We start from the raw sequence: 26,984 nt of genomic DNA, 5'->3' as shown, positions 1-26,984 counted from the left end.
ATTCGTTTTGGTTTCCATACAAAGATTTAACATCTGAACGGGCTCTGGTCAGGAGTCAGGAGCACTCACTCTGTAGCAAAATCTGGGGACCAAAACATCCCCAGAGGTACACTGCACAGAAACGAATGCTTGACTTGAAGCAATTTCAGTCGGTTAAGAAGTGTCCAAATGATGACTCCAGTCTCTGGCTTTCACGCTGAAGCCCTCGTTTAAAGTCTGCAGAAAAATCTTATTTTGCTGTTGTCACTTTTAATTTATATATGAATGTTTTGCTGTCAAACCAAAAAGTTACAAGTTTACTTTTGGCACCTGCTTCAGATCTTATCAGTCTGAGTGTTATTATTGGTGGTTATCAGGATCATAGATTTAGGTCAGATGGCTCTTGCTTCACTGACTAGTAGCTTTCTAACACTGTTATCAGCCCATTAAATGGCTGTGTTTATTCTGCTATATGTATATCGATGAAATACTTCTTCAAATAAACAACTTTCTGAAAACCAATGTTACGAGAGCAGTGAGAGCGAACCAAAAAGAAAAAGTTGTGGCCCAGACAGTGAAACAAAAAGCTGAAATTATTTATATATCCCGGGGGTGCTCCAGGTGATTACTCAGTAGGTTCATCATGATTAACCCTTTCAACTTGTCATACTGTTTTCACATCATTTGATTCATATTTATTAAAAAGACAATAATTGTAGCTGCTTTAAAACTATGATCCATAACATTTTTAATCAAATCAAACCCTATTTGTTGTACTGTTCATGGACTGCTTTTTTTCCAGAAATAGTCATTCACTGTATTGACATTCAGTAATTATTCCTCTTTATAGTCGTTTTATTCACAAATATGCAAGATAATATATTTATGGGTGTGGAAGGTAGATTTAAAGACAAGACTAAAACAAGACAGGCACAGAAACTGAAGTTTGAGCACAAAGTTTAAACTAAAAAAAAAATTACCAGAAAATGAAGTTAGTTTAGATTAAGGCAGCCTGCAGCAAGAGGCCGACAGTGTAAAAGTCTGTGTGGTATGTGGGTGTGGTTGAGAAAAATGAGCACATACTGTAGTTATCCATCCACCGTGTGTGTGTGCGTGTGTGTGTGAGTGTGCGTGTGTGTGTGTGTGTGTGTGTGTGTGTGTGTGTGTGTGTGTGTGTGCGTGTGTGTGTGTTTGCCGATGAGCAGTATATTTTGCAGGATCACTTAAACACACTCCGATTCCACCCACAGTCACACCTGTAGTAACAGGAAATTTGATAGCTTTGCCAAAGATGTGGAGATAGTATCTCTGTGTTTGACCTCTCTCTCTCTCTCTCTCTCTCTTTTGCTCTCCCTCTCTCTCTCTCTCTCTCTGTCTCTCTCTCTCCCTCTCTCTCTCTCTCTCTCTCCCTCTCCCACAATTTTCAAAAAATTAGTTAAAGGTGACAAGAAAATTAGCTAAAAATTAGTTTTTGTTAGAAAACTTTCCCAAAAAGGGGGAAATATGCAAAAACTATTAATAATTTCAATAATTTTGTAATCAAAATTATAGTTTTTTGCTAAATTTTGGGTCATGTCTTATTAAGTTGCTCGATGCCTTCTCCTCCTGTCTTTGAAGAAAAACAAACCAGTTTCAAAGGCTTAATTAAACACAGTTTTAATCTAACTTCTCATGTTTGGTATTGTAATTGGCTGTAATACACTTTAGTACACTGTTAGTCCCTGCTGGTGTTTGGAGTCTGGCTCGGCTCACAGCGGTGGCCATGTTGTCGGCTGTTTGGAGCTGTGATTACAGGACTGCAGCAACAATTTACGTTCAACTGAGAGTTTACTGGCGTGGGCGAGAGAGCGAGATAACGAGAGAGAGAGAGAGAGAGAGAGAGAGAGAGAGCTGAAAATGAAGCGTGAAAGTAAAGAGGGAGTCACTGTGTGATTATACGGTAGAGGATGTTTACTACCTGCGTGTGTGTGTTTGTGTGTGTAGCTAAAGTGTAGTAAATGTGTAGCAACTTGACCTCCACAACACCCCGTCTCCATGGCGATGGTAACGCCAGCACAGTGTTACAACACTGATTTGACTGGAAGGAAGAAGCAGTTGGCGTTGCAGCAGTAATTGTTGTGTTTGTTTGAATGAAAATCTTCGATTAACAACAGCTGGAGAGATTTCCTTCCGTGTGTGTGTGTGTGTGTGTGTGTGTGTGTGTGTGTGTGTGTGTGTGTGTGTGTGAGTGTGTGTGTGTCTGTGAGTGTGTGTGTGTCTGTGAGTGTGTGTGTGGTCAAGGTAAGATGTCTTTAAGCTAACGGAGTAATTTTTAAATCATATTTAGCATCACTTGAAGGTTGTTTGTGGAATTAATTTGGTGTGTTTGTGAAAGAGCTCCATGTGTTTCCAGGCACGACTTTTCCAACTTTTTTAAATTCAGTGGAATAAAGTGTGTTTGCAGGGATTTTTTGTGTGTTTGTCTATGTGTGTATGTGCATGTGAGCATGTGTGTGTGTTGTGTAGTTATCCAATGATAGGTAAATCTGTCAGACATTTCCCTGGCAGCCTTAATGCCACACACAAGCGTACACAAACACACATAAACACACACTGTGAGGGATCAGTGGACACTTTGCACCTCCAAACACTGTCAGTCTGTCAACTGCAGCGAGCATTTATTATGGCTTTTTAGAAATGAAAACACAACAAAATTATTCATTAATTATTTTTCTTTTAAAGGCTTGTTGTTGTTTTTTTCATAGAGAAATAAGGGGTTTCTACTAAAACACATCTACATTCATCAGAATAAAGTATCATTTTTGTTGCATTTACAAGAATGCTAGCCGTTTAGGAGCTCATGATTAGTCACATCACATGATGTTTAGGCTCATTTGCACCGAGCAGCAGCGTTCTCACCATTAAAACCAGTTACAGTGTGAATTCAACTTCCCATAATAACACTACAACCACACAAAGTTGTTTTTGTTAGCAGCATATTTGATTAAAAAACCTGTTTACAATCTTATAGTTTACCAGTTTTAACTAGATTTGTGTGTTTGTATGTGCGAGTGTGTGTGTGTGTGTGTGTGTGTGTGTGTGAGTCTCAGTAGCATTTAATTTGTAACACTTCAGTGGTTTTGTGTGCTTGTTGTAATGTATATGTGTATGTACACTGTGGTGACCCTCAGCTCCTCAGGGGTCTTGCTGCTCGGTTTGGAGGTTGGGGAAGGTGTGTGTGTGTGTGTGTGTGTGTGTGTGTGTGTGTGTGTGTGTGTGTGTGTGTGTGTGTGTGTGTGTGTGTGTGTGTGTGTGTGTGTGTGTATGTACACAGGGTTTCCCCCAGCAGGGTGCTCTGTCTGTGGCTTGCCTGCCTGGGTGTTGCCCCTTCCTCCCTCGGCTCCACGTGAGCGACAAGGAAAACACAGAGCGCCCTGAAATATGAAAAGGTCTTAAAATATTGGCAAATATTTTTATAATTGGCTCCACGGACAGCCAAGGTCACAGCCCTGCTGGTTCTGCTCTTTTCATTTACATCTCACATGTTTCACTGCTGTCATCCGGGGAGCGTTACAGAGCGGGCGGCAGCAGGATGAGCTGTAAATTCAACATCTGGGAGCTTAAACTGAACAAATAGAGCAGTTCAGCATAAAATACTGCTGCTGCTCTGATGCTTAAAAACAACTTGGATGGAGTGAAATAAAGTCAGCAGTCACTTTTTTAAAAAAAAATAATGGCTTTTTACACAGAGATGGCACTATACAGCCACCACAAAGTCCGTCCTTTTTGCCTCTTTTTTCATTTTCACACAGAACCAAACAACGGCAGCATCATGTGGCTCCAGTTTGTGATTGTAGACAGCATGCCGGCATCATGGAAACAAAAGAGTTTCCGAAAGAGTTTCAAAGTTTCCCAATGAGTTTCACCATTTCCATGCTTTCTGCCATTTCTGCTGCCCTGAAACGTCACGTCAGCGTTGCAACTCAGCAACTCGGTTATCAGCAAAATTTCCCAATTTCCCACTCTTAATTCGGACTTTGGAGGGCCGTTTATGTGTAAACTTGTGAGTAGTGTACATACAATATTTTAGAAGAGTACGTGAAGGCAGCATGAGTATTGTATCCAATACTAAGTTTTAGTATCAATTGGTATCGAGTAGTATCTGAGTATCAATTTTTTTGACAACTTAATTAACATCCCTGGCCCACATTAGTTTTAAGTCGTAGATCTCAGAAGGAGTTATCCAGAATAGTACACACTTATCTGTCAGTGTCATTAATTTAGAGCAAATAAAGACGAAGCTTCTGGTGGTGGCAGGTGGATGTAAAGAGTGAATGTTTGATGTAAAATCACTCATTAACATGTTTATTTTTTGTGTGAGAGGGCCGCAGGGATGGACAGCAGAAGAGCTTTTAGGAAATATAGTCTTAGTTTTTGGAAACTTTGGAGTGTAAAAGTCGTGACGTCAAGCTGAAGGTCGGCCCTCATCGCTGCTGTGTGCGCTGCATCGTTGGCTCTCGTCAACCCTAGTCGGAGTTGTCTGTGAAAAAATCTCTCTGATCAGCACGAGAGGAGAAACAAAAGTGAAAAATCTAAACAACCAGCTAAAGTCAAGAGGCACTGAGTGGCAACAAACTTGTTCAATAATTTTTCTTCTGGCATTGAGCTCGTTAGCAGAAACGTTTCCTGGTGGTTTGTGTTTTTAGTAAATCTGTTTATTTCTTTCGACATTAGATTGTGTTGTTAATGTGCTAACTGGCAAACAAGCATCATGACAGTCTTCTGGTTTCCTGTTTTAAAAAAAACTATTACAGACAACCGCCATCTGCTGGTATGGAGGGACATTTCCTCTCACACAGGCACAGAACGTATGCGTACACGTGCAACTTCTTAGCCGAGACACAACGGCGTGAGTCGACACAACAAGGTCTTTAGTTGCTGCTAGTTCTCCGATGTCGGTTTGGTGTGTCTGGGCCTTTAGACAGAGCCATTATTTTAATGATAATATAATCCTATTTAAAAATACACATTTCATATAAGGAGTACAAAGGTACACTGTCATGCTCGAAGGCACTACAGCAGACAGACCGACTGTTAACACACACGTCAGCTATTTAAAGACTGAAACCTGCGAGCTCCTGGTTACAGAACGGACCATTTCTGCGACCGCATCATATTTTTTCTGGGCAGTGAGAAAGCTCATGTTTCATCCTCCCTCTGTGTTTGCAGTGTGAAGAGAGAGTGATGCTGGCAGACCATTTGTGGCTCAACCAGACTGAAAATCCAGCCGTCCTAACACACACACACACACACACACGCACGCATGCAGGTTGTATTTTTAACAAAAGCATACTGGGCATATTTTGAGGGTGTGTGATGCCGAGGGATTTCTGTAAAACCAGGCAAAATAATCTTTGTCAGGCGTGTGTGTGTGTGTGTGTGTGTGTGTGTGTGTGTGTGTGTGTGTGTGTGTGTGTGTGTGTCAAAAGGAGAGTCGGAGAGATTTTATGTCACCACCAGACCTGGAACACTTGATGTCCTTTTGTATCAGGCCAAAACTTTGGTTATTCGGACCGGCCACTGTATATTTTTCTGTACATTTTGCATGTGTTTGTATGTGTGCGTGTGTGTGTGTGTGTGTGTGTGTGTGTGTGTAGGTTAGTAACAGGGCGTAGCTGAGCAGAGAGAAAATATCTTGGCCAACCGCGGGAATGAACCCACCCACTATACCACACCCAGAGAGCGAGCAGTGCGCTCTCTCTCTCTCTCTCTCTCTCTTTATATCTGTCTCTTGCTGCTTTTATTTCTTTTATTGTCTTATTTTGAATGTGTCAATTACTGTCCTTTTGTCCTTGTCTGTTTTTCCTATTTAATTCCTGTTGTATCTGCGTGCGTCTCTGTTTTGGTTTTCTCCTCTCTGCTTTAGAGTTCAGATACCAGATTTTGTATTGAATTCAGATCTAGATTGATAAAATACCTGAATTTAGTAATGTCAAAGGGAAACACATTTCATATCACATTCTTTATCTCTACAAAATGCTCTAGTGGCACCTGTGCTGACAGTGGAAATGTTGCTGTGACTAAAAGCGAGATTATATTAAAAAAAAAAGTAATTTCTACGACATGTCGTCTCACAGTGTGAAAAACTGTTTTTTGATGATCTGAATGGTCAGACAGGAGGGCAGTCATCACAAAGAGGGATGAGGCACAATTATTCAACAGGAGATAATTTGTTAGAGTCTCACCTGGGAGGCATTCATGTGGTTGCAATCGTTTAACACATGCAAAGAAATAAAGCTTCATAGTGTTTGTAACCGTAGTGTCGCCTCACGTCGTCTGTGTCTCTGCAAAAAAAAATTGTGCTTTAGTAGACCACAAAGACTCCAGCCGACAGCCAACCAGCAGGTACATTCTGCGCCTATGAGAGAGGAAATAACTTTAAAAAAGGGAAAACAGAAGATCATAGGAATGGATTTAAGACACTAGAGATCCAGTTAGCACATTAATAATGCAACCTGATACTGAAAAAACTAATTATGCTTCACATGCACCAGCAAACGTGAAAAGTTATGAGGATTTTTTGCCAAAATGGCTAAAAAAATAATCTTATAATAAGTTTGTTTCAGTCTGATGCCCTCTTGACTTCAGATGTTAATTTGCTTTTCTCGCTTTTGATTCTCTTTGAGCTAAACTGCCAAAATCTACCTGAAGGCCACGTTATACCTGCGGGTAGTGAGCATTAATCGCTCTGACTGAAGCATCTCTTCCCTCTCAGGCAACAACATGTGGTTACAGATGATCAACTGAATCTTTTAATGTAAATATTTAGAACTGAGGACTAAATCCAATCATGTCCAATAACGTATTTGAAAAGTTTCTGATTTTATGAGTGTATTCTGGATTCAGATTCAGTAAAGGTTTGTCCAAACCCAGCCCTTTCTCTTCTCTCCTCTCTGGATGAGGAACGTTTCCATGGTTGGTGAGGATATTCCCCATCATCACCGTGAGACGCAGACTGCAATAATAACCAGTGTGTGTCCGCGTGTGTACGTGACTGAGCGCCCATTTGCACTTAAATATCTGTTTTCCCTGCAAGGATGGTTTTTCTATGGTTCTCTCTCTCTCTCTCTCTCTCTCTCTCTCTCTCTCTCTCTCTCTCTTGTGTGTGTGTGTGTGTGTAGTGCTCCATGGGTGGTGTAGCAAAGGCTCAATCTTAGCTGAGCTGTCAGTGGTCTACACACACACACACACACACACACAAACACACACAGAGCGATGGACAGGCCTGTTGTGCTTCAACAGCACATTCCAAACCAAGAATAGTATTAAATGCTGCCTGTCCAGCCACTGTCAAACTTGCTTGCTCGCTCCCTCATGCACGCACACACACACGCACACATGCACACACTCACACACTTCATCAAATCCTTCTGCACCGTTAGATATTCTTAATTCTTATATTCTCTATGTTCTCCTTGTGATTTATTTTGTTGAACCTAATTTTCTCCTTCACCATCGTAAATTTGTCCTGTCTTCACGTGTGATTCGTTACTTCACATGTGCGAGTAGAAAGTGACGGCGCTCTCTTCAGTAGTTTTTGACAGTCTGGTCACACCGGAGAGTCTTATCACAAAATTGAATCTGCACATCTTTACAGAAGTATTTTTGGTCGTAGAAGTGCGGTGACCAGTGACTTGTGCTCTCGGGGCCATTTGGCAAGTTAACCACTAGCTGGTCGGGCTAGTCAGTCACTGTAGCTCCTGTAAATTCTCTTTTTCCGTTTCCTGCAGTGAGAGGGCAAACTCATTAACTTGGCTCAGTCATTTACAGGATGATTAGTTCACTCAGGTTATTCAAAATCAACAGGAGGGTAAGATAAGATAAACTTTATTGTCCCAAAAAAAATATGTCTTGGGCAGAAGTGCTGAATGCAGCTGCAGAAAACATGATAAAACATAAACCAGCAAGACAAACAATGCATACATCGACCCAGATAAAAGGAAAGATAGATAAACAATTCAAATCAAAGTCAGAAAAATTGCACATATTCTATAAAAAATGTAAACGCATCTTATGAAGAAGACTGCTCTTCAAATAAATTAAGGAAATGGACATACACACAAGAGAATAAATAATTGTAAAACTAAAAATAAATTAATTAATTAATTCATGTGATGGTGACAGAGCTTCTGATCACCCCGGGTCAGTTTAGTGCGATTAACACAACTCTGACGGTACTGTTGTCTTTACTTTTATTTAATCAATTTATTGACGTGTTGCATATAGGGTTTCTTGTGAAGGCTAATATGCAGCCCCTGTCCCCAGCTGGGCTTTTTTATCTAAGAATAAAACAAAAAAGACATAACATCCTAAAACATGCATCAAATTATTTGGAATGCACTGCCAGCTGCCGCCATATCAGCTTAGCCGCCTCCATGTTTGCCTGCGACGACCGAGGTGACACCCGTGTGCAGATTAATGCAGTAAAAAGAAAGAGAAAAATAATTTATGTATCCACCCTGTGATTTAAATCCACTCGGAAAAATTGAATGGGTTCTTCCTTGGCTCATGCTACAGCCTTTCAATATTCATGTAAATTGGGCCGACAGTTTTTCCGTAATCATGCTGACAAACAAACAAACTGAGAAACATGCAAACAGCACTAAAAAGTCAGTGGTATACACAAATCAAAAGTTGCAGATTTTTCGCCCGTGTGAGTGAATCCATTAACTTTTTTTATCAGCATGAACTGAATTTGCCGCCGTCGTGTGTTTGTTTCTCTTTCTGTCACACACACTGTCATTTCCCACGCTGTCGACCACACAGCTTTGTTTTTAGACTTCACATAATACTGTTGTGTCCTGTCCGACCGCCTCGTCTGGACCGCATGAACACACACACACACACACACATACACACACACACACACAAACACACACTGAGACACATATGATCTTAGCAGGCATACACACTCACAAATACACACTCATAGACACACACTACACCACAGATCCAATCAGTCAGTCTTTGGCAGATTATTTTCCTCTCTCTCTCACACACACACACACACACACATTGCAGAGTGGATTCTCCTGCATGCTGATTGGTTGGTATGCGGGCGATCTGTGCGGCTGCCTCTATTTTGACTATGGCTGCCTGCAGATGAATGCAGCGCTGCGATCTGACGCTAACATGTGAATCCAGGCAGAACATTTGGGCTTTGAATGCGGTGCAGATAGCATCGCTCTCTTTATCTAATCCACACGGTGACTTTTGTTGCTGTGGTTTTTGTTTTTGACCCACGAGGAACAAACAAGTGTTGCCCTCTAAACTCCAGTCAAAGATGAAGAGCCGTGATATCTTTGATTTTTTTTTTTTTTTTACTGCAAGCGCGCTCAGCCTGCAAGAGTGTATAATACAATGTGATGTGCACTACCTGACAAAAAAAACCTAAACAAAATTTGACAGCTCAACTTGAGAAATTTCATGTCATGTCAGTTGGTGAGGATCCTCTCGTGATCTGCTGCATTCAGTCAAGATTCAAACCCCACAAAACTTTTCCTGATGTTGATTAGCGCTTCTCTATTGTAGAAAAGTCATGCTTCAGCAGAAGGGGCCATGGAGTCGAAAAAAATTGAAAAATACTGCAAAACAGCAGCGAGGATTTGAGGAGCTACTGGCTGCTGCATCTACATGCGCTGCCGTTGTCATAGCAACTAGGGAGAAACTGTAGAGTTTTTAATAATGTGTCAGTCTCTACAAATGGATATTGTATTGCATGATTGGCTATTCTGGTTTAAAACAAATGAGATATGTCGTCAAGCTCCGTGTTTTTTTCCAGCCTCACACTGGGAGCTGCCCAGTATAACCACAGCGTCCCTGCAGCAGCAGCTGGGTGTTCACCGAGTGCCACTCATTCACTTTTCCCATCCGCAGTTTACCAGGGGATTTGGACTGCCGACCACAAACCCAAACCTGAGGAATATATATACACAAAAACTGATTCCATGACAAGAAAATAATCATAGAGTTGAGGTGAAGAGTCCACAATGGACTAATAAATCGTCTCTGCTCAAAGTGAAACATTCTAAAATGAACATGGAAACATGGAAACCCAAACTGAAGCAGAAGGAGACGGACGACGAATACCTCACAGAACCAGCTAACAAACCGCAGCAGGCCAATCATGTCATTAGGCAGCAGCATGAGTCGGTGATTTAACTTTTTCTTTTTTTCTCTGCACTGAAAAGTGTGTTCCTGAAAATGAAACACCTCCTCAGTAATTTGGGGGAACAATATTATAATAGATTTATTCTCCAAAGGATCATTTAGCAAAGTCAATGATGTGCAACGTAAGGAACTACATTACCCACGTTTTCCTGTCAGACTGATCCCATCCAGACGCGACTGCAGCAGATTCGCATGGGATTAAAACGGCTGCAGACGGCGGTAATCCTGACGAAAACCACCAGACGTTTCCAGGTAGCCGCGTCCCTTGTGAGAAGGGTTTAACGTCACTTCGTTCCCTGCCGCTCAGATCGACGGCCTCTGCTCTGTTTAGTCTACAGACCTCCACTTTGTTAGTTTGTTGAAGTAGCAGACTGACACGATGTGACCTGACCCCTCTGGGTTTCCATACAGGAGGGAAGCTGCCATCTTGTCTTACAACATCAATGTTTATCAACCCTTTGCTACCGCTCCCCCGAGGACCCGGCTCTCTCACACACTCTTTTATTTCCTGCTGAGAGCAAAAAACCGAGGAGAGGACGGTGGCTTCTCTGGGAGCTGGACTTTGGTCGCGACATATGAGTGCAGGAAAGTTTTCACAAATCTGGTATTTTTATAGGAAAGTTATGCAACACAGATCCTACATGGGAACGTCCTGTATCGTTCCCATCAGACCTCATATTCACCATGACTTACTTTTCGTCAACATCTCAGTAAGAGCTACCACTATGACATTAAAAACAACCAAGAAACTCAACCTCTGACAGAGCGTGCGTTAAAAAATGCACCAGTTTCAGTTAACAACCAGCACACAGAATCAAGTGGTCAGTGAGGACAAGTGATCAAACAGAGAGACAGAAACAAAACAAAAACTGAACCAACTCTACTATAATCAACATTAAAAAACCTAGATTTTTAAAAAATCCCTCCAATAGCAATCACAAAGAAAATCGCACCAAATTGTGCTTATTTCCTGATATTGTAGGATTCTTTTTTGTTTTTGTGATCCATTTTGATATGAGATTCTCTTAAAGGCCTCTTTGGGTTTTCTTTATGTCACATGCACAATCTGCTCCTATTTTGTTGTTCTGTTATTTTGTTTTCACTGTGCAAAATGAAATTTAAAAAATGCATCAAAAGTCAATTTAACAGGAGCTGTCCATTCAGCACCTCAGAGCTACGACGCGAGCAAATAACAGCAGTTACAGTGAAACATTCGTGAAATGAGGGTCTTTTGTTGCACAAAATCATAACACCATCAACTTTAAATCCATCAAAGAGGCGAACGTGATTTTGGGCTACACATAAAAATGTTTTTTCAAACTTTCTCTTACCTAATTGGGCTCGCACAGTTGACTTTAAGTAGTAAATTAATTAAAGTGATTATTATATGGATCTATCACGAGTGGTGGAAAATTAAAACCTTTGTTTTTTTTAATTTAATGATGAAACAGTTGCATTTGTCTCATTTGTATAAGTTTTTATTTTTACTTTTATTATTATTACCCATTTGAGCAAGAGCTGGTCCATATTTTTCACATGACTGAATCTGGCCCCCTTTATAAAAAGGTTTGGACGCCCCTGAGTCAAATAAAACATACGGTCATCAGTCAGAACATTTATATGTCCATCAGATTAGACGATGACCACGTGTCAAGCTGATATTTAAAATTCAACATCAAACTCCAAATATCAGCTAAATTTCATACATACATGAAGAGCTCTCAGTCTCTGATGGGGCCGACTCATGTGAAATAAAATATTACTGAGTCCGTCCAAAAGTTTCAGAATTCAGTCAACAAACTTTCCGTTTCCCGTTAAATTTCACAGCTGAGGCTTGTTGTAGAGAGATGTTAGCCACTCTGTGTGTGCATTCACTTTCTTTTTGTCTTGTGTGTTGTAGCACTGTCGAGTTTTGTGTATTTGTTATTCATCAGATAAAGTCGATCAGTCATTTAAGCACACACAGGCATGCTTTCATAACACTCGTACACACACACACACACACACACACACACGTCTCCTGGTGTCTGTTGGCTCAGCTGCTGAGGACTGATGTACGTCCAGATCAGACTGTCACTGCAGGATTTACCCTGACACACACACACACACATACACACACACACACACACTGATCAGATGGTCACTATCACACACACACAGGAGCACTGATTCACTAACCCATGAACACACACACACACACACACACACACACACACACACACACACACACTTACATATCATCAGTTCACACACTTTCTTTGTGGCCCTCGTGTTTTTTTACTGCGTAGATACTGACACGCCCTCGGCCGGCGTTTCTTTCATGTCTGACTGTAAAACGCTGTGAGGCTGCTGAGAGAGCGTTCACATGTCGATGTGTAAATTTGTTCTTTTTACACGACAGCTTTTTACACAATTTGCGGTCGCCTAAATGGATTTGTTCTCACTTGTTGAGTATGAGCTGATGCTTTAGTTGAGTGGTGGTGTTAAAGTGTGCGTTCGGTGTGTTTATGTTTACATGAACCTTCCTCTTGTATTACGTCCTGTCTGTGGTCACTGTTAGAAATTTTAAGTTATTTGGTCGGCTGGGCAGAAAAATGGCTGCAGGCAGAAAAACACAGTTAATTTAATGAGTCTCCTCACTTTGCATCGATAAAAGTCTCTGTTAAACTGTGAAATCCTAAAAGTTTATTGATTTAAGCTCTATTTAACCAGAAAAATCTCTTGAGAGTAAAAATCTTTTTTTCAAGTGTCTTGACCGAGACAGGCAGCAACAAAAGTCACAGACAGACAACATGGAACAAAAATATAAAATCAACATAAACAACTACAAAACAAACAATGTAAAACACAAAAAGAACACAAAATAAAAGGACCAGAAGGAAAAATAGTGGGATACTTTGATACTTTTTTTGTACTCATGTTCACATTTGTTCACATTTGACCTGAGTCTCTCAGTAAAGCCCCAGACGATGAGCTGTCTGATTAGAGCTCCTCTCTGGAGTCTGTGAACACACACACACACACACGCACACACACACTAACAGAGCAGTCAGTAGTCTCCACGTACATGCAAAGACAGATACATCCACACACATAAGACAGTTACAGTCTACACACACACGCACACAGATAGTCTCCAGTCTGTAAACCCTCTCCGTTCTCATGGAGATAAGAGGTGCGTCTCATTGTTTGCAGACAACAGTCCCGTTATCGTCTTATCACAGAGCCAGTCCAATCTGGAGGAGGCGGGGCTGCAGAGTGTGTGTGTGTGTGTGTTTGACGGGGGGTACTTTGGTTAAGTGAGGGTCCTTTGTCATGCAACAGGTGCTGTTGTCACTCAATTTGTCTGGATGCTAAAGACCTCAGAGGTCTGCGATGTGTTTGCATCAAGAACAAAACACAGCTGACCGCTGAGACGTCCGCTAATCCTCATCCTCGCTCCTGATGGACACTGAGACGACCCATTGGAGGTCGTCCTCTGTCAGGACAACATGTGGCTCATTAACACTTTGATCGCAACAACCCGTCAGTGCAGTCTGTCTTTGGTTAGGAGACAGACACTTCATCCCCACAGAGCCAGACAGACAACACGAGTGTGAAATGTCACAGCTCACAAATACAGAATAATTAATTCATTCTGCTGATCAACAAACAAAATCCACATAAACAGACTGATGAAAACCGCTGTCCTTTGTGATCAGCTGTATTGACATTTAAAATGATCCATTACAAAGAAAAATTGGAGTGTTTGAGATCACACAAGCCCTGATTTGCTCCACCTGCTGAAACAATTTCTCTACTCATTCTACATTGGGCCAAATTTTCTCTTGTTTTTGCTCCTAACCACCATTTGTTCTTATTTTGTTAGTACACAAGGATTTTGGGGATTCACAGATGTTTTCTTCTTCTTTTTTCTCTCTCTCTAAGAGCAAATTTTATGACTGGTGGCGACTCTCTGACCAAGATAAGAGAAAAACATTTTCACAGGCCTCAAATTGTTGCCCAGCGCAAAGAAAAATGAATTTTACATTTGAGGAACATTTATAAAATCCATAAATGTTATATAATGAAATTTAGATCATGTTTTAGAGTGATTATAATAACTGGTTATTAAAGTTCAGGGTTAAAGAAATAACTACTTCATAAAATTCACTTCACTCATTTCATTATAAAATAAAAAGGCAACTATTTTTATAATTGTGTAAGTCATATTTAATACTGGGATCCAGCACTGAGCACATCTGCATAAGAGCAGATTTTGGATGGTTAAAGAGCGTTTGGTGAATCTGCAATTGACTTCTCTTTTTCTCATCTGAAAATATAAGAGAAATTTAAGAGAGTGTTGCTGCATGAGGGCCCACACATTTCTACAGTCACACGCTGCTCCACTGTAGTTACTGTGTGCTCTAGAAATTTGATTTGTGCTTCAGCTGCAGCTCAAACCTCAACATGAGATGTGGTTTTCAGACCATGTCTAAACTAAGACGGCTAAATCTGAAAATACATAATTTTCTCTGTGTTGGCATTCCGTCCAAACAAAACCAACATTTTTCACACTCAGAAACAAAGCAGCAGATAAATCTAAAAACCAGCAGCCTCGTGCTTCAAGGCTGACAAAGAAAACTGAGCTTTTTGAAAATTTTGAGGTTCATCTGCTCAGTTCTCTGTAAGTCCTCGTTTTCAGTGTGGATTTTGCCGATGACGGAGTAAAGGGGGTATTATTGCTCTTGTTGATGTTTAATTTGTCACTCTGTGATTATAAAGAATAAGTTGATCTGATCTGACATTCCAGTGCAGAAAAGATTAAATCGCTCTTTTGTGCTTCTTCACAGATAATGTCTAATGTAAACGCCTAAACTGTGACTTTTGTCCCATAGGGGGAAAAAAATGACATACAGGACACACTGCATGGGCAAGCAGCGCGTGACAGCTTCCGCGCTGAACTGCTGCAGCTTGCAGGCTTGCGTTGTTGCTGCGGCGCCGCTGCAGAGCCGTCTGCTGCAGAGCCGTCTGCTGCAGAGCCGTCTGCTGCAGAGCCGTCTGCTGCTGTTACTATTTTCACAATTAACAGCTGATTTTCCACTAATTTTTGGAGCTGCTCAGCCACTGTGTTGTCAGCAAAATGGTCCTGCAAATATTTCTCAAGACAAAGCCTCGTGTTAACAAGGAAAATGGAGACTGTTTTAGGGGGCTTTTATTTTGAAACAGAAAATAAAACAGATATATTTGTATTTCTTTCTTATTATTTCTTATTGTATTTTTATGTAATGTCAGTATGATTTTTAGTATACAATATTTGTTCTCTGTTTTTGCTGAAAATTGCGTTTCACACAAAAAAATTGGCAAGCCTCAGAATCGTGTGGAAATGTGGGCCAAATTTTGCCCCAACGAGTATCTCAGGTGGCTCCCCAGCTATTTTCTAATACACAATTTAAAAAAAAAAAGATTCACAGTAGGAATTGTTTATGTTTTTTAGTATACATTAGGGAACCACAGTGCATTAAACAGCATCAAAATGTTTATCCAAAAAAAAGTGCGAGTGGAGGATCCCCCACACCCCCTGACAGGGGGACATTAGGGTCTAGTTAAGACCCTAATGTCCTAAAATCCTAGAAACCTTCTAAAATCTGAGAAATGTCCTTAAAATCCAAAAATGTCCTAAAATCTTAGAAACATCTAAAAACCCTGTAACATCCTAAAATCTGAGCAAAAGTCCCAAAATCCTACAAACATCCTAAAATCCAAGAAATGACCTAAAATCCTAGACAAATACCAAAATCCAAGAATGAAATCTGAAATCTGAGAAACCTCCTGAAATCCAAGAAATATGTGCTAAAAAAGTGCTAGAAAAGTCTTTAAATCCTAGAGTCATGTATGGGGCTGCTGCGATTGGCCCCTGGCCTCCTGTCATTTTGCAAAAATGGCCCCCAATCAAAGCAAGTTGAGTATCTCTGCTCTCAGTGAGACTTGGAGACTTTTGTCCACACAATGACTGAAATGCAGATTTTGTCAAGAAGATAAAAAGTCATATGTAGACGTGTTCAGTAATGATCTCTTCTTCTCCTTCTTGTTTTTAGATAAAGACTCCAAAGAGAAGAAGGAGGTGTCCAGGGAGGCGTTAGAGGCCAGCTTGAGAGAGGAGGTGGAAGGTGCAGGAGAGCCCGTCAAAGAGGCGAAAAAGGAGAAGAAGGAGTCATCCAAAGAGAAGAAGGAGTCCAAAAAGGAGTCAAGCAAAGAGCCCAAAGAGGAGGCGAAAAAGGAGTCCAAGAAGGAATCCTCCTCCTCTAAGGAGAAGAAGGAGTCATCAAAGGAGAAGAAGGAGAAGGACAAGGAAGGGAAGGAGGCCAGCAAGGAGTCGGGGGACAAGAAAGTGTCCAGGAAGTCGTCAATAAAAGTGAAAGAGAAGAAGAAGGAGCCGGAGGCAGGAGAGGGCTGACAGGAGCCGCTCACATGATGCATACAGACACAAACATACATACATGTCACATACACAGCACGGCTCGCACACGTAAACATACACACATGCATATACACAGTCCATGTAAACGTATACAAGACCGGATAACTCCACGCCACACACACACACACACACACACACACACACACACACACACACACACACACACACACACACACACACACACACACACACACACACTTCACATATGCAGTCCCAAAATATATTTACATGTAAATATACTCCGTCAAGGCCACATGTGTCATTAGCAGAACAGTTTCCTCCCAGACACATATTTACATCGTCTAGTAATAACTGATCCACACACACGCACGCACGCACACTCACACACTGCTGCTGAACCACATATGTGCGTGTGTGTGTGTGTGTGTGTGTGTGTGTGTGTGTGTGTGCGCGCGCACTCGCTGGGCAGCTGTGGTGAGCTCGGAGCCCGAGGAGAGCGAGGATGAAGGCAGAATCCTCCTCCTCTCCTCAGACATTTCGCTGACTCTCCTTCCTCCTCGTCTCCTCCGTCTAGCCTCAGCAGCAGTTGAACCCGCAGCCCTGCGCCTCCCTAATCCTGCTCAGGCCCCAAACCACCCCCCCGCCCACGCACGCTCCTGGATGTGACGTCAGACCCGCCCTCTCGCCGCCTCGTGTGGCACCGGGCCTCACCAGAGCCTCCCCCGCCTCGCCACTAAGAATAAATCGCCCGCTGCGTCCAGCAGCACCGCTGCTTCCGGGTAAATCAAGGCCACATCCTCCAGCCTCTGCCGCCTCCTCCTCCACCCTCTCCTCCCCCTCTGACCTCTCCCTGTCGAAATCTGGGACACTCAAGGACATGCGGCTGCTGATGGACACGGACTTGGTGCTGCAGAGTCAAACCTGAGGTTGTTTTTGTACATCTGGGACCAACTGGGTGTTTTCTGGGAAAAGCAGGAGGAGAGTCTGCAGAGCTCTGACACCCGACACTGCATCTGCTCATCTTCAGCATCATGAGGCGGAGGAGCTCGGAGGCACTCAGAGACACTCAGAGACATTCAGAGAAACTTGGAAGAACTCGGATGCACTCGGAGGAAATCAGAGACACTCGAGGAAACTCAGCACTCGTGTCATCTGTAACATCAGCAGCAGCTTTGGCCAGCTCCAGTTTGATATGTGACCATAAGGACCATCACTGGTGCCAGAGGAGGAACAGAGTCTGTCAGTAACAGACAAACAAACTGAAGGTGTAGCTTTTACAATAAACTAAACAAGGTACGAAATTATGTCCAAAAAATCTGAAAAAATCAGTTCACTGAAGTTCCAACGAAAACAAAGAAACTTCTTCTCCTACCTTTAGTGGTATCTAATCATGCAGAAAGAAAGGTTTTGTTTGATTTCTGCACATTCTGAGGAGATCTTTCATTACAGAAAATGATTATTTAACGATTTTATTCAGACTTCTAATATCAGTTATCTGAGCAAATTGGTTTGATTTTTTTTAAAAGGCATGGGGGAAAAATGGGCAACTTGGCAAGAAATCAAAAAAATAGTGGATTTAGAAAATTATTTTATTATAAAGCTAGGGGGAAATGTCCACAGATGTTTCCAATTATCATAATTATTTATTCAGAATTATTTTAATTTTTAAGCATTTTGTGCAAGTTGTCATCTTGTTTTTTTTTTAGTTGTTTTTTTTGTTTGTTTTCCAGTTTTTGTTTGTTTGATTTTTAAGTAATTTTCTTACTTACATACTTTTTACTAATTTCTTGCCTCTTTGGCATCTGAGTTTTTTCCTCATAGTTCGCTCATTGCCTTTTTTCCCATGTTTTTTAAATAAATTGAGCCAATTTGCTCGGGTTTCAAGGGGTTAAAGACTGGAGCTGGTTGATGTGGGAATTACAAAGTTAAAAAATGTTTTTCTTTTTTCACTGGACACAAACACACACACACACACAACGTAGGAGCTTCAAGTTGTATTTGACTTAAAGCTTCTTGTCCTCGGCCATCGATGCTGTGCAACACCACACGTCTGTACCTCGTCTGTATGTTCAGTTTCAGGTTTTTTTTTGTGTTTTTAAGATGTCAATATTTGGAACTTTTAGCAGACAAAAACCAGATAAACTTGCCAAGGAGGATAGCTAGAAAACTGTGTGATGTTCCAGCGGTTGGACACAAAGATACTGTCACATACTGTCACTGTTTCAGAATACGTTGAATGTTTGTAGCGTAGATAACGTTTTGTATTAGCTGAGACGTACCGGGCTCCAGTTCTGAGTCTGCTTTTGTAGATGCAGTTTGTTCCCAAAGACGACGACCTGCAGACCGAAGAGGATCCTAAATCAACGAGTCAGAGAAACCTTATTTATGAAATATTTAGTAATAAAAGTAATCTACTGTGAGTAATTGAAGCGTTCAGTTAATGCTTTATTGCCATTTTGTTTGATGTAACAGTGACTTGGAAATGCGCTGTGTTCTTGATTTTTTTTTTCCAGATGTCCAGAAGTGAATGATAACGTTGAGTCACATAATCTTCCTCTGAATTGTTTTTTCATTTGATTATTATTATTGAGCTACAGGGCTGCTGATTTTTCACCAGAAGACGTCATCCGTCACTTAAAGCTCCTTCCAGACTGAAAGTTACGTGACATAAAAGAATTTAGGATTTCAGCACTGGATCGTCTGCACTGTGCTCTCCCACTGAAAACGTAAGTAGACCGTAACTGTGACAAATTTCATGTTATGATGTTAATTTCTGAACCTATGAAGTGTTGTCTTCATCGTTCATGTTGCTTTGAAACACAAATCTCATCCAGACAGGAAGTTCTCCTCATTGCTGGAAGCTTGTTGGGTAAAGTTCAAATAATGCTTTATTTCACGATGTTGTAAGTGAAGCTTAACACATTAAATTTAATGTATTTTTACCCAATTACCTGCCAGCTGTTTTGATAAATGAAACAATCTGAATCTCATTTAAGTATTTTTTGTAACCATTCTTAAGAGAAATACGGAGCGACTGGAAGAGAATTAAAAGTCCCAACTTGTCACATGGAGACCTCCCGCGCCTACTCGTGACGTTTTGGGTATCCCTCTGCGTCAGCTATTTACGCTCCAGGATGCCATTACTGTGATGTCAACAAATGCACACGTGATGGGATGAAGCGGCGTGATCCTTTTATTTACACAACAGTGCGGAAAGTCACAGACAAACACGCACATCCATCCGTCTGACTGTGTTCTCAAGAGACGCTGCCCATGCGTGCTGCATGTGGATGCATCTGGTGCCCCCCAGCCGGCCGCCAGCGTATCACTACAACGCCACCAGTTCTGACCGAGCGCGTTCTCATCTGACGCCATCCAGCTACGTTCTGGTTTGACACAGAAGGTGGCTTCTGGCATCACGCTCGTACGCCGAAAGCACTGACAGAGTGGCGCTATTTGATTAACTCAGAGCGAGAATGGGCTGGACCAACAGGTCGTGTCCCTCAAGTCTAAAGTTGCTAATTGGACGATAAAGAATGACGAGAGCACGGCGGAGAAAGTCTTGACTTGGATGTCTTTTGTGACCTTTTCCTTATCCACATTGTAACCTCCATAATATTGGCCGTATGGCCTCGAGATGCTCAAGTATCATCACATTGATATCCGATGGGTTCTGAGAGGAAGTTACAAACGAGGATACGTGCTGATTCAGAGAGTGAATCTGATAAATCTGTCACTTGTCTGCAAAGTCGATGACAATCTGGTGCTTGTCAAACAGTCGGTGGGATGCAGATTTGCATAGAAAACAATGAGCAGCGAGGTTTTGAAGTGCGTTATACGATGCCAGATGGCCTTGAGTCACCGTACTGGTTTGACATTGCATAAAATCCCTGGAGTTGTGGCATATTTCATAATTTCCGACTCTCCGTGGTCTCTCGAACACAATTCTTACATTTCTCTGTGTTCTCTGGAGAGTTGTGGACAAAGTGTAGAAACGAACCAAGCACTTGTCGGGTTGATGAACAGGACTCAGTTTGACGGTGTTTGAAGAGATGTTTTTTGTTTTCTCTGCGGGGCTGCGGAGGCGAGCGCGGTTGCAGATTGAGTAACGGTGCTAAAGCAGAGCTGCTGCTGTTGAATCTGGCAGCAGCTCTCAGAGTGTGGACATAAAGGAGCGCTGCAGATAAAGTTACAACCCACAAAAACACTTCTCTTTCAATTCATCTGTTTCTCTTTCTCCGTCACTCAAATATTTTCTTTTTCTCTCCCTCAGCTCGTGTCTGTTTTTATCCCGCCCTGTGTCATCTTTCCCTTCATTTCTATATTTTTGAATTTCACATCGATCACCTTTTTCACTTGTCTTCCATGTTTCTGTTGACACCTCAGAAAAAAAACCAGCCTTTTTCTTTTCTCTCGCCGTTTTTTCCATCCATGTCACATCCATTTTCTCTTCTCTCTGTCTTTTTCACTGACCCTAATTCTGTCCGAATCTCTATTCCCTCTTTCCCTTTTCAGTAACTGTTTTGCAATCCCTCTCCTCTGATCTCTCTATCCATCATCGTTCACTAAATTATCAGCCTCTCTTCATTGTTTTCTCTCATATTTTAATACTCCACCCTTCCACACTCACAGGAGGGCTTCCTTCCCTGAATTGTGGATTTTTTTTTTCTGTATAGAGCCAACTCAAATTTCTTTGGCCATATTTTCAATCGTAAAGAAATCCTTAAGTGACACAAACTGTCGGTCATGTTTGAGTTTTGTTTTAAATATTTGTTAAGAAATATATATATAAATATGAGCGACATGATATATAAATATATATAAATATATCTTTACACAACCGAATTTTTCGAATTTTGGAAGGCTGTGATCATGTGAGCAATGTGCTGATGGGAGTTAAGAAGGAAGCAACTATTTTCCATTTCACAATAAAAAATATGATGTGATCCTTTAAATGTCCTAAAGTCCTTGATAAGTCCTAAAAACCTAGAAACGTCCTAAAGCTGTAGGAGCATCCTCAAGTTCTTAAAAAGCCCTAAAATCCTAAAAATGTCCTAAAATTCTAAAAATGCACTAAAATCCAAGAAACATCCTAGAATCTTAGAAACATTCCAAAATCCTAGAAATGTCTTAAAATCCTGGAAAAGTTCTAATATCCTAAAATCCTATAAACGTCTTAAAATCCTATTAACATCCTAAAATTCTTGAGAATGTCCTAAAACTCTACAAAGGTCCTAAAATCCTAGAAAATACTTAAAATCATATAAATGTCCTAAAATCCTAGAAATGTTTATAATCCTGAAAACATCCTAAATTTTGAGAAAGGTTCTAAAAAACCTAGTAAAGTCTCAAAATCCTAGAAACATTCTAAACTCTTTAAAAAGTCCTTAAATCAAAGAAACATCCTAAATCCTTAAAATGTCCTTAAATCCAAGAAACATCCTAAAATCCTGAAAAAGTCCTTAAATCCAAGAAACACCTTAAAATTCTAGAAAACTCAAAATCCAAGAAACATCCTTAAAAGTCCTTAAATCCAAGAAACACCTTAAAATTCCAGAAAATTCCTAAAATCCAAGAAATGCCTTAAAATCCTAGCAATGTCCTGAAATCCTATATGCCTTATGATCCTAAAAACATCCTAAAATTCTAGAGGTCGTAAAATCCTATGTATGGGGCGGCTGCGTCTGGCCCCTGGCTTCCTGTCATTTTGCAAAAGTGGCCCCAAAGCAAAACACGTGGAGTATTCCTGGTTTAAAATATGGAAAAGTAGCAAAGCAGCTCTGAACTGAGCGGGAAACAAGATGCTCTATAAGTCAGTCTGGACATTTGAACCACAACAGAGACACGACACGGCCACATCCAGTGGACATCCGCACTCATTTCTCCTCCATCCGCCCACTTTTTCCTCTCCTACAAAACCCGTTCTTCACCTCCCTCCTTCAGTCAAGAGCTCCATCGTCTTCCTCCTTTGTTCTCTCAGTTTGTGACTTTAAACACTTACCCAGATTTTGTTTTTTTCCTCTTCAGTAACGTCTTCCCTCATTCTCGCCTTGGCGCAGTAAACCGGCTCTGATGTGAGGAACCACCAAACATGGCGGCACACACCCAGCTGGTAAAAACATCAAACAACAATGCTCCAACAATCAAAGTGTAACCGGGCCGCAGCCAAGCAGCCGGCTCACTGCGGGTTTTATTTCGGAGCTTATTTCTGTCTGGCGGGCTTTAAGGCGTAAACAAACTGGATCAGATAATTGCCGCATCATTTTACTCTCGCTGCAGATTTGAAGCGTCAGCAGCGTTTCACCTCCGCCACGGGGAACTTAAGTGGCTCGGATTTCTTTTTTGTGTGAACAATACTGATCCCATGTTTTGATCCCAAGGGACAATTACCAGAAATTATGCTTTGTTTCCATGGTAACGCAGGTACATCATGTTTTTGTTTCTCTGTGTGACGTTACAACATCTTCTCTCCTCTGTGTGGAAAGATACAAAATATATGAGATCTGATTTTCTCCTCCACTGCTAGCATTCATGTTCACACCTTCTGTTTCTATTTTATTAGGGATGTTGCAGGTTATTGTTTTGGTCATAATGGAGACAATTATTACAAAATTACCACAAAAGTTTTTCTATTTAAAATTTAAACTAGATTAATTCAAAATGAATACATTAATACATTTTCCATAAAAGAAAATAACATGACAAAAAGAAACCCTTCATGTGTGCAACCCACCAGCTAACTCGAAGAAGAACAGCAGCTAAAAAATATCTGCAAATAGTGAAAACAGAAGGCGGGTTTTCATTAACCCTCAAATTTCGCAAAATGAGATTGCAAATACAAAAAACGCTGAATCAAAACACATCAATTTTGCAAAAAAACAAATTTCGCAAAGAAGTTTTTATGCTCACATGAGGAGGCATTCGAAAAAAGTTCAGCGGATCATTCGGATGTTTTGAATCCACAATTCATCTGTGAAATCGTGGACTGTCAGCTCCTAGAAATCCCTCATAGTATCCGCTCCCACGTATAAGGGGCTCGCCAGAGAAGAAGTCGCACAACATCACTCAGTGAAAACACAGTCATCTCACAATTTCAAAAGTATTGCTTAAGTTTTGTGCAAATCTTTAATGGAAACCCACCTAATGAGCTCCAGGAGCTCCTTCTCTGTGCAGAGGACGAGATCAGCCGTCAGATAACAGGGATGCTAAATGGTTCTTGTTGATCTGTTATTTTATTTTTATTGTTTATAAAGTGCCGCAGAAGTGCAGCATGTTATATGTCAAACTAGAGGGCATGCTAAGTATCACGCCTCTTTGTATTTCCGTGATGCCTGCATGCTGTCTAAAATCACACAATGGAGCGACATGATGCTGCCAATGTTTTGTTCTGTGTGAAAAGTGCAAAGGTGGCGTAAAGAAGGGACTCTGTGTGCGGTCTCTGTGGGGAAAAAAAATCACATTAGATACTAAAATGTTGGAAACACACAGCATCGAAAGCATCGTTTCTGTTTGACCTTTAAAAACAGCCAGTGAACATGTCTGCTGTGTTTCTGCCTGCAGGAGGAGGATGTCTGCACTGTGTTAGTGTGTGTGCGTGTGTGTGTGTGTGTGTGTTTTCAGGTTGTGGTCCAGAGCAGCAGGTAAGGAGCTGAAAGCTGAACTGCGCTGTAATCACGGAGGGAAAAACCCCTCACCACTGCACTCTGACTGTTTTCAGTTTACAGAGTCAATTATGTGCCGAGTGAGTTTCGTGACCTCTGGGCCCTCGGATTTGGTAAGAAAAGCATTCCTCTCTGAAAATTACACTTTCTGCAGATATGTGTCCGACAACAGCGATACACGCCAAGAGATTAGTTCGCTGCCCCACTTCCCCATGAGGAGCTTGTAAACTGGGAGAGCTGGGAACGTGATAGATCCCAGACCTCCCACTCTGGTCCTGCTGCTCTCCTCCCTCTGAAAGAAACACTTCTTCACATCCTGAAATATTCACCAAACCCTTAGCTCTTTACTCATGTTTCCAGGGTGTTGATTTGCTGTGAAAAAGTACTCAAATCTTTCATAAAAAGCTCCATAAACCTCTAAAACTGAGTCCTTACAAGGATGTAAAATACAAATAACTACATGAGACAATTAGTGTTTTTATTGTGCCGCTCCACCCTTTGTGCCCCTGACCAACGTCTGCGGGGCTTAGGATGCTGAGACAGGTGAGAAACGATTGTCAAGTTTAGCACTAATTTTAATGGAATTTCTGGAAAATAAGTAAAGAAAAATCCACTCCTGTTGTGTGAAAATGAGATTAATAGTTGATCAGTCAGTGCGACTTAACCGCTTCAGAATAAAATGTGTTTAAAAGAGCTCTAGTCAAAGTTCAAACAGCAGACGAAAACATGACAGAATTAATGTTGTAAGTAGTGATGAACGGATTCGTTTATGCACATCGGTGGTACTGGCTATGGATGTGTTAAGAGACTCGGTTACAATTTGCTCAGTGGTGCATTCAGCCAAAAAAAACCCTACATTTCCGTGAAGCAAGCTCACTAGAGACTATCGTCGGCCGACTCAGCTAGTCCCGGTTTAGCGCCCTGCTAACTTGAACATGGATGAAATAATTTAACACGTTACATGGAAATATTGCAGTTTATGTAAGCGGCAATAACAGTCATATGTGTAAAGAAATAGTCATCTTGCACAATTCTTTTTTAGTTTTCTTTTAAAGATATTTTTAGGGCGTTTTTGCCTTTAATTGATAGGACAGCACAAGTGTGAAAGGGTGAGAGAAAATGGGGATGACATGCAGCAATTTATATCTACACAGGGAGCAGCTCCTTGTCTACAGAGATCGCCATGTTGCACCCCCATGTTTCTACAGTAGCTCAAAACAGACAAACTAAACAACGCCGACAGATAGGGACTTGAGCATTTTTGTGTCGGCCTCCATTACCCTTCTATGATGAGCAGCATCGGAGCATTTAGTGCAGCTAAAATCAGCCGGTCTGTTTGTTTTGGAGAGGAAGAGACCTCCGTGGATAATTCAGCTCCCGGTATAAACCTTTACTAACCTTATGCAAAATTAACCAAAATTACTTGTTGAAGTTTTTTAAGACATAGAGGGAGAGTTTTTGTTGAAGTGGATAACAGTTCATTGCTTTACATTAATTTTGTGCACATTTTAAATGGAATATCGCTCCAGACTCGGCCTCGACAGATCCCTGGTCATCAGAGAGTGCTGCCCCAGCCTGAGAACGAGGACTTTTAGGGGTCCAGGAACCATTAGAAAGGTGCTAGATTCAAAAATTTGGTTCCTCCAGTTGAAATGCAGGTAAGGTTCTTGATTTTTCTGAAAAAAAAGATCCCTGGAAAGGTTCCTGCAGTGGAAATTGGCTGTTAGTGTTGGTGTGTCCTGACTCAGACAGCTGGGTCTAACCTCTCTCCCCCTCCTCCCCCCTCACAGCCTCTCAAAGCCAGACCTGCCGGCTGCAGGGGGCTTTAACCTCAGGGCTGCCGGGGGTCCCGCCACCCGTCTGCAGCCGGCCTGCAGGCAGGAGGACGCTCAGATGATCTGGAAACACATGAGGATGTGATGCCTGCAGGTCAGTCCTGCAGCAGCTCCATCCATCACAATGAGGATATCTCCTCTGCCTGTTTCACCTTTTCAGATCCACTTCCCCCTCGCTAACATCTTCCTTTAAAACATTTGTTTTCTGCTCGGCTGCCTGGCATTTGCTCTTTATTAGTTTATGTGTTGAGGAAATGAGCTCTATTAGTCATTCTAAAAACACGATGTAACACAGATCTTTTCTGTAGGAGGAAAGTGCTGCTGGATAAACTGTCAGGGAGCATTTCAGCATTGCTTTAAGGAAGAGGTTTCCCAAACTTAACATTAAAAAGTCTGAATCTGATTTCTATTCAAGTCCAAAGGGCGGGAACAAATGTTGATGAGGTGATGTGTCGCGTACCCAGACCAATCAGAGAGGTTTCAGTAGCCTTTTCTTCGTGTCACAGAGCTCACAGATAACTCATTTGTTGATTTATAGGAAGATTTTAAGTGTGTGTGTGTGTGTGTGTGTGTGTGTGTGTGTGTGTATGTGTGTATGTGCGCGCTCAGACCCCAGGTCACCCCCTTCCTCTCTCTGTTGCCATCTAGTGGTTAATATTACCAAAAATCAACCTCATCCACTGAGGCACTCTTTACCTGTGATACACACATTTTCATGACATTTTTAGCGTTTCTTTGACACACACACTCACACACACTTGCTTTGAATCACACACTCATTGATGCTGTTACTGTTTTTTGAAACAAAAACTAATTTTCCATATCAGCATGCTTGCTTTTTTAAAAAAATACTTTTATTGTCTCCACTCCAACTTTCTC

The 26,984-nt window shown here is 41.4% G+C and overlaps 1 protein-coding gene across 1 annotated transcript in view; it reads left to right on the top strand.

Annotated features, from left to right (window-relative positions):
- bbs9 (Bardet-Biedl syndrome 9) overlaps positions 1 to 17,033 on the top strand; it is a 178,965-nt gene extending 161,932 nt beyond the window's left edge. Inside the window, 1 exon segment of the mRNA XM_042489984.1 lies at positions 16,266 to 17,033. Coding sequence (XP_042345918.1) covers positions 16,266 to 16,624 — 359 coding nt within the window. The 3' untranslated portion in view covers positions 16,625 to 17,033.
- The last annotated feature ends 9,951 nt before the right edge of the window (positions 17,034 to 26,984 follow it).

Source organism: Plectropomus leopardus, chromosome 7 (genome assembly GCF_008729295.1).
Source record: "Plectropomus leopardus isolate mb chromosome 7, YSFRI_Pleo_2.0, whole genome shotgun sequence".
In the NCBI taxonomy this organism is placed as follows: Eukaryota; Metazoa; Chordata; class Actinopteri; order Perciformes; family Serranidae; genus Plectropomus; species Plectropomus leopardus.
The sequence above is the reverse complement of the archived record's forward strand: the minus strand, read 5'-3'. Positions and strand labels throughout refer to the sequence as shown.